This window comes from Setaria viridis, chromosome 3 (genome assembly GCF_005286985.2).
Source record: "Setaria viridis chromosome 3, Setaria_viridis_v4.0, whole genome shotgun sequence".
Taxonomy (NCBI): Eukaryota; Viridiplantae; Streptophyta; class Magnoliopsida; order Poales; family Poaceae; genus Setaria; species Setaria viridis.
In genome coordinates, this window is record NC_048265.2 from 3,936,976 (window position 1) to 3,944,597 (window position 7,622).

The 7,622-nt window shown below is 45.2% G+C and overlaps 2 protein-coding genes across 2 annotated transcripts; both read right to left on the minus strand.

The window, feature by feature from the left end:
• Positions 1-2,128: 2,128 nt before the first annotated feature.
• Positions 2,129-3,031, minus strand: LOC117847482 (G-type lectin S-receptor-like serine/threonine-protein kinase At4g27290). The gene has a single exon (XM_034728696.2). The coding sequence runs from the start codon at positions 3,029-3,031 to the stop codon at positions 2,129-2,131; it is 903 nt and encodes a 300-aa protein (XP_034584587.1).
• Positions 3,032-4,186: 1,155 nt separating this feature from the next.
• Positions 4,187-6,888, minus strand: LOC117847480 (G-type lectin S-receptor-like serine/threonine-protein kinase At2g19130). The gene has a single exon (XM_034728694.2). It carries the CDS (start codon positions 6,829-6,831, stop codon positions 4,327-4,329), a length of 2,505 nt encoding a protein of 834 aa, XP_034584585.1. The 5' UTR covers positions 6,832-6,888; the 3' UTR covers positions 4,187-4,326.
• Positions 6,889-7,622: the final 734 nt, after the last annotated feature.

Here is a 7,622-nt window from a genome sequence, read left to right on the forward strand (position 1 = left end):
TGCTCAGCACCAACCTGAATGCTAAGCAAAAAGCCAGGAACCAAACACGAAGCAATTGCATTGGTGGAGACAGGTTTGCTGTGGCATGATTCTGGGGTCGGCCAAGCTAGGGGCTGGCCATGAAACCAATCACACCCTTTGACATCTAAATAAAAAACCTGCTCCAGGAAACTCTGCTCTAGATAACAGAGTAGAACAACTCGGCCGCACACATGCCTGCAAAGAAGTGACATCTTTCAGCCGAGCAGTAAGTAGTGGCAGACATCAAATTCTCCTTCAATTTAAGGTTACATGTCGACTCACCATTCCATAAAGCATAAACATATTTCGAGGTTTGCTGCATTTTGATCAATCATAAGAAAATCAGTAGGTAAAGGGAGATCACAGGCACCATAAAACAAATAGCAATGGCAAGTTTGCCAGCTCCACATTACATCTTTCAAATTTGCTGAAACAATTTTTTTACATCAATTACAAAGTACTTATGAATTATTAAAATGAAGCTGCACCAGAGCCTTGCGTTATTGCTGCAAGTAGTCTTGGCATTGGGGGTATCTCAAACTCCTGGAGACCCTCAAGAGCCCGAACCACTTCAACCATTTCCGGCCGATCAAACTCACTATCTTGGATGCACCAACATGCAACTTTGCAAACTCTTACAGCCTCTTGCAGATTGAAATCACCTTGTAACTGTGGATCCATCAAACTCTGCAGGTCTCCCTCATGAAGTTTGTCAATGGCTTGCACAGGGAAATAAGCAACATGATAACCGTTACTATTGTGTACTTCTGGTGAGTTCCTCCTTCCTGATATGATTTCCAACAGTACCATGCCAAAGCTATAGACATCAACTTTTGGTGTGACAGCGACACCGCTAAGCCACTCAGGGGCAAGATACCCTGCAGTGCCTCTGAATGTAGTTAGAACTCGACTGTAATCCCTTCCTACATAGGCTGCCATCCCGAAGTCTGCAATTTTAGGAACAAATGATGCGTCCAACAATATGTTTTCTGGCTTAATATCACAGTGTATGATGCATTCGCGGCAACTCTTATGCAAATAGAGCAATCCTCTAGCAACTCCTATGGCTATTTGATACCTGGTGCTCCAACTAAGGACGGGAGCATTGCTCTGAAATAGATGGCCATCAAGAGACCCATTTAGCATGTGTTCATACACAAGTAGTCTCTTATCACCTCCACAACAAAAACCAATCAATTTAACTAGGTTGATATGCTGGATCAATCCGATTGAGCTCACCTCAGCCCTGAATTGCTTCTCCCCTTGTCGGGCACCATCAAGCCTTTTCACTGCTATAGTAGTTGAGTCACTTAACACTCCCTTGAATACAGATCCAAAACCACCACCCCCAAGCCTCTCGGAGAAATTTTTAGTAGCACGGCATAAATCATTGTATCTAAAGGCTATAATTCCACCACCACTACCTTGAATGCCATGTAATGGCACACCACACAACTTGAATCTGCTCCTCCAAATCAACAACAGCACGAGCATTAGGAACCCCAAACTAGCAATACAAGCAACAATAAGAACTTTTGGTATTCTTTTGTTATTTTTTGCAAAACTTTGCAAATCTCTTGCAGCAAGGCGAATGTAAACAACATCTTGAGAAGCAATGTCATTGCCATCATCCTGATTTACATTAAGCAATTCTCCATGCCACACAGAGCATATACTATTGTTATAGGCATAAGCAGTGCAGGAGCAGTCGTTGAGACACGCTTTTGCGCAACTGCTTTGTGTGGTGGCATCTTCTAATCTCCGGGGACCATAGGGCAGTGTAACATGAGCTATAGGGTGGAACACATCTGTGGAACTTGTTGTGCTTTTGTTGCTAGCAATGCAGTCTAAAGGAGTATTTCTGGCACACCCTTCTGTTAGATCATCAAGCTGCCAATCCTGAGGCGACTTTTGATAGAAGCTCTCCATACAGTTACAGAATGGACTCGAATTACCATTGCAGACCGTGAAAGGTCCACAGACGGCATACGTTGTGCAGAAATCAGAAGGCTGGGCATATATGTTCTGCCAAGACTCTGTGGCTTGCGACCAAACTTTCAGCTTAAGTTGACCAGTAATGTCTACTGGAACGAATACAGAAGATGATTCATCCAACGTACACCTCTTTGTCGTTATCAACATACGTGGGCTTAAGTAAACCTTTGGTCCGTGGATCCATTTCTAGCAGTGCACTCAGTGCTGATACAAGTTCTCCTAATTTTCCAGATGGCCAAGACCAGTACACTACAAAGGGGGGCTTGCGACTTCTGAGGAGCAACACTCCGTTGGTGTCTATTTCGACAGAGTATGAGCCAAGACCTGGATCAATCATGCTCTTCTTTGAGATGAACTTATGGTTAAAACCAGTGACCTTATTTCGGCCTACCTTGGCGCCAGGAAGCCCAACATCCGTTGGGTCGTCAAAGCTCTGCCATAACGGTGCTTCATCAGATAAGGTTTCCGGTATGAGGGCAAGGTTTCCATTATTCATGAGAACGGCACTAGTGGTATTGTTTGTGCTATTGAAAACAACGCCAGTAGTAGACCAGATTATGGATTCAGTACTGGCATTATTGTTAAAGATGATGACAAGATTGCCATCTCTTGAAATTTTGAGCTGTCCTTGCTTGAGGTCATGGTCAGTGATGGGCTTCTCCCTATTAGCGATCCAGACAGTGGTAAAAACTGGTATCTTATTGAACCATATGCCAAGGTACCAGCCGGGGGAGGAAGTGGTGGTGGTGGTGGTGGTGTTGGGAGACTTACTGGTGGTGCCTGGGCTTTGCTGGAACTGGAAGAAGCCGAGCGCAAACTTGCCGTTTCTTGATATGAGCTTGTCACCAGCGGCAAGGGCCTCACCTGCTGCAAGAGTATCACCATTCGCAGTTGCAGCGAAACTTGTAGTGTGCAAGGAAGAGAAGAGAAGAAGCCCTCCGAGTAATATGTACAGGGGTGACATGGCCGGAGAAAAGCTGGAGAAGTGACTGACGATGGATGGATGGGCTGCCATTCAGAGAAGGTAGAAGAGGATATATAGAGAGTGGATGCATCGAATGTAATGAACCTTTGACTGCAGCTGCATGCATGATGCATGTTCAGCTAATGCAGAAGAATCAGCAACGACCCTGCAGATCCAACTGCCTGCATTTTCAGCACTACCTATTTTTGTTGCGAAGATCAGCACTGCCCAGTGCCCACCAGCCTGCCAGTTGTACAAGCTAATTGGTACAACCAGGCCACGAGGTATTCCTTAACCCCAAAATAGGCATCACCTGATCGACAAAGGCTATGCTCTGGTTACCAGTTTCTATGGAAATGTCATTTCAAATAAAAGGATTTTATGTTATGAAACTATTTTTTAAGGTGAATATAACAACAATGACTTTATGTTCCCAATCTACATGATTTTTTTATCGTTTTTATTGATGAAAAAAACCATACAAATTTGACCGGGCAGAATCCTAAAGCTGTCTCAAATTTCAGATCAAAGGGAGTCCCACAGGGGGGGGGGGGGCGTGGGCTTAGCCGCCCTATACATTCTAGTCTTTTATTTCAAAAGAAAAAAAATTCTAGTCTCCCTCAACTTAATTGACCAGGCAGGGCTGCCAGCCATGCTCAATCACGAGGCTTCCCACCAAGCTGCAGGTGCAGGCGTGCAGCTGATGCCTCCTGGCTCGCGCAATACATGGAGCTGAGATGCTGCACATGGTACATGCGTGAAAGAGTACAGCTTCACATTCATGCCATGTTCTGGGGCAGAGAATTCTAATTCTGAATGTTTAAAGCACCCAAAATAACAAACAGAGTCTCCTCCTGTGAGGCTCAGAAGAAAGTACAGGGATAGCAAGAAGAAAAGCCCCCAAAACCTTCATCCAAAGAACAGAACTTGGAGTCACTTTGACATCTATATTTTTTTTTATAAAAAAACAGCTCCCAGAAGCTCTGCCCTAGATATCAGAGCTGAAAAACTCAGCCAGCACACATACGCTGTGAAGAAGTGGATCTCTAAGGCAAGCAGTCTGTGATGGCATACATACAATTTTCCTTCAATTTAGGATATATGTCGACTCTCCCATCAATAATGTTTCTAGCTTTGCCGTATTTTGCTACAGCCAGTCATTAACAAAGTAAATAGGCAAATGGGAGACCACATGCACCAAAAAAATTAATTAGAAACTGCAAGCTTGCCCTTTTATTACTTCAGCTCCACAATACAGCTTACAAATTTGCTGAAACCACTTTCCGGAAAAAAAAACATTGCTGAAACGAAAAAGAAAACACCAAACACAAAGTATTGACGAATTATTACACTGAATCAGAGCGTTCCGTTATAGCTGCAAGTAGTCTTGGCATTGGGGGCATATTGAGCTCCTGAAGGCCCTCAAGAACACGGACCACTTCACCCATTGTCGGCCGATCACATTCATTGTCTTGGATGCACCAAAATGCAACTTTGCAAACCCTTTCAGCCTCTTCCAAGTCGAAGTCACCATGTAACTGTGGATCCACCAAACTCTGCAGGTCTCCCTCATGAAGCTTGCTGATGGCTTGCACGGGAAAATAAGCAGCATCATAACTGCTCTTACTGCACACTTCTGGTGTGTTCCTCTTTCCAGATATGATTTCCAATAGTACCATACCAAAGCTATAAACATCAACTTTAGGTGTTATAGCAACTCCGCTAAGCCACTCTGGGGCAAGATACCCTACAGTTCCTCTGAATGTAGTTAGAACTCGGCTAAATTCCCTTCCTACAAATGCTGCCATCCCAAAGTCTGCAATTTTAGGAACAAATGACGCGTCGAGAAGTATGTTTTCTGGCTTAATATCACAATGTATGATGCATTCACGGCAACTCTGATGCAAATAGCATAATCCTCTAGCAACTCCTATGGCTATTTGATACCTTGTGCTCCAATTTAGGATGATAGCATCGCCCTTAAATAAATGGGCATCAAGAGACCCATTTGGCATGTGCTCATAAACAAGTAGCCTCTTATCACCTTCGCAGCAGAAACCAATCAATTTCACTAGGTTTATATGTTGAATCAACCCAATTGAGCTCACCTCAGCTCTAAATTGCTTCTCTCCTTGGCGAGCACCATCAAGCCTTTTGACCGCAATTGTAGTTGTTTGACTTAACACTCCCTTGAATACAGAACCGAAACCACCACTTCCTAGCATTTCTGAGAAATTTTTAGTTGCGCGGCCTAAATCGGTGTACCTAAAGGCCACAATTCCACCACTATTTTGAATGCCATGTATTGGCACACTGAACCATTTGAATCTGTTTCCAATCCAAACCATCAACAACACCATGAGCATTAGAAACCCAAAACTAACAATGCTTGCACCAATAATAACTCTTGGTATTCTTTTGTTGTTCTCCCTCAAACTTTGAAAATCTCTTGCAGCAAGACGAAGGTAAAGAACATCTTGAGAAGAAATACCAATCCCATCGTCCAGATTGACATTGAGCAATTCCCCGTGCCAGACAGAGCATTTACTATTCTCATAGGAATAAGCGGTGCAGGAGCAGTCATTGAGACAAGCTTCTGCACAATCAGTTTGCGTGGCAGCATCTTCTATTCTCTGTTCGTCATAGGGCAACGTAACGCGAGATATGGGGTGAAACACATCTGTTGAACTTGTCTTGCTTTTGTTGCTACCTATGCAATCTAAGGGAGTATTTCTAGCACACCCTCCTGTTCGATCACCAAGGTCCCAATCTCGAGACGATTTCCGAGAGAAGGTCTCCATACAGTCACAGAATAATGGGCCCGAATTGCCATTGCAGACCGTGAAAGGTCCACATACAGCATATGCTGAGCAAAAATCAGAAGGCTGGGCGTATACAGTTTCCCAAGATTCTTTGGCTCGCGACCAAACATTCAGCTTGAGCTGACCGGAGATGCCTATTTCGACGAATACAGAAGCTGATTCATCCGTTTTGTTGTACGAGAAGTACACCTCTTGGTCATTTTCTTGATATCTAGGTGTAAGCAAACCCTTGGTCCGTGGATCCGAGTCCATCAACCCATCGAGTACTTGTACAAGTTGTGCTAATTTTCCTGGTGGCCAAGACCAATACACTACATAGGGGGATATGCGACTTGTAAGGCGCAACGCCCCATCAGTGTCTACATGAATTGAGTATGAGCCAAAACTTGGATCAATTAGGCTCTTCTTAGAGATGCCAAACCTATTCAAGCGGATGACCTTATCCCAGCCTATTTTTGCTGAAGGAAGCCCGACATCTGCTGGGTAGTCAAAGCTCTGCCACAATGGTACACCATTCGATGGGGCTTTTGGTAGGACGGCAAGGTTTCCGGTGTTCATGAGAACGACACTGCTACTTCTTGTTCTATTGGCAATAGTGCCATTAGTGGTCCAGAATATGGATTTGATCCTGGTATGATTGTGCAAGATGGCGACAACGAGGTCGCCATCTGTTGATATTTTGAGCCGTGTGGCCTTGAGTTCGGATTCGGCGATTGGCCTCTCCCGGTTAGCAATCCACACGGGGGTGCAAACCGGGATCTTATCGAACCATATGCCAAGATACCATCCGGGGGAGGAGATTGTGGTGTTCTCGTCGGTGGACTTACCAATGGCGGCGAGGCTTTGCCGGAAGCGGAAAAAGCCGAGCGCGAACTTGCCGTTTCTTGAGACGAGCTTGTCACCGACGGCAAGCGCCTGGCCTGCAGCGAGAGTGTCACCATTTGGCGTCGTCGCGGCGGAACCGAAAGGATTGTGGGGCGAAGACAAGGAAATAAGCCCAACCAGCAGTACTATGTAGAGGGGAGCCATGGCCGGACAAGTGCTGTGCTGTGCTGTGCTGTGTGTGCTGTGCTGTTTCGGAGAAGAGGAGCCTTCATGTGTATATATACAGAAGAAGGCTAACTGTACGTAACACACCAGAGGACGGCCGCATTCATGTCCAGTTGACGGACGAGGAACACAGTACGGCGAGCCGGGAGCATCCCTGTAAGCGCGGTGGTTGACCGTTGACCTCACGGTTACTCGTCGTGGTGATGCCCTGTCCTCGTCGGCGGCTTCGAGTCCCTGTTGTGTAGCAGGGCCGTGACGGAAACGCCTTGTCGTGAAGGACCCGGCGCAGGTCGTCGATCCAGTACAATGCAACAGGCTAACAGCATGGTAGTGTCGCGTGGGATAGCAAGGGGTCGCTAGAGGCCACCCGTCGTCAAAAGAAAAATCTCCAAGTGATCAGTGTAGACAAAACATACAATGTTATCAGGAAATATAGAAAAGGTCAACAAATAGAGTAGCCGATATAGGTAGGGCAAACAGGCTGGCTTGCTTGACATGTAGTAGTGCTCGATTTCGTGCGAGGCAATCTGTCAAGTTAGCTAGCTCCTTGCTCGTGCAATATATTGGCACTGCAAGCTTTTTAATGGGAATCATTCCCCTCCCATCTCTATTGTTTATGATTATACAATGCTTTAGCGGGTCTGAGGAAAACAAACTTGGATGGTTCTACTCATATGGGATTAATCCTAAGTTGATGTATTACGTATCTGCTATTTATTATAGAGCTATTTTACAGTACACAATATTAAACTATACTAGTGTCCGAGAAG

What these genes read in the sequence shown, in the direction of transcription:
- LOC117847480 (XM_034728694.2), bottom strand. Translation starts at nt 6,831, where the DNA reads ATGGCTCCCCTCTACATAGTACTGCTGGTTGGGCTTATTTCCTTGTCT.
- LOC117847482 (XM_034728696.2), bottom strand. Translation starts at nt 3,031, where the DNA reads ATGGCAGCCCATCCATCCATCGTCAGTCACTTCTCCAGCTTTTCTCCG.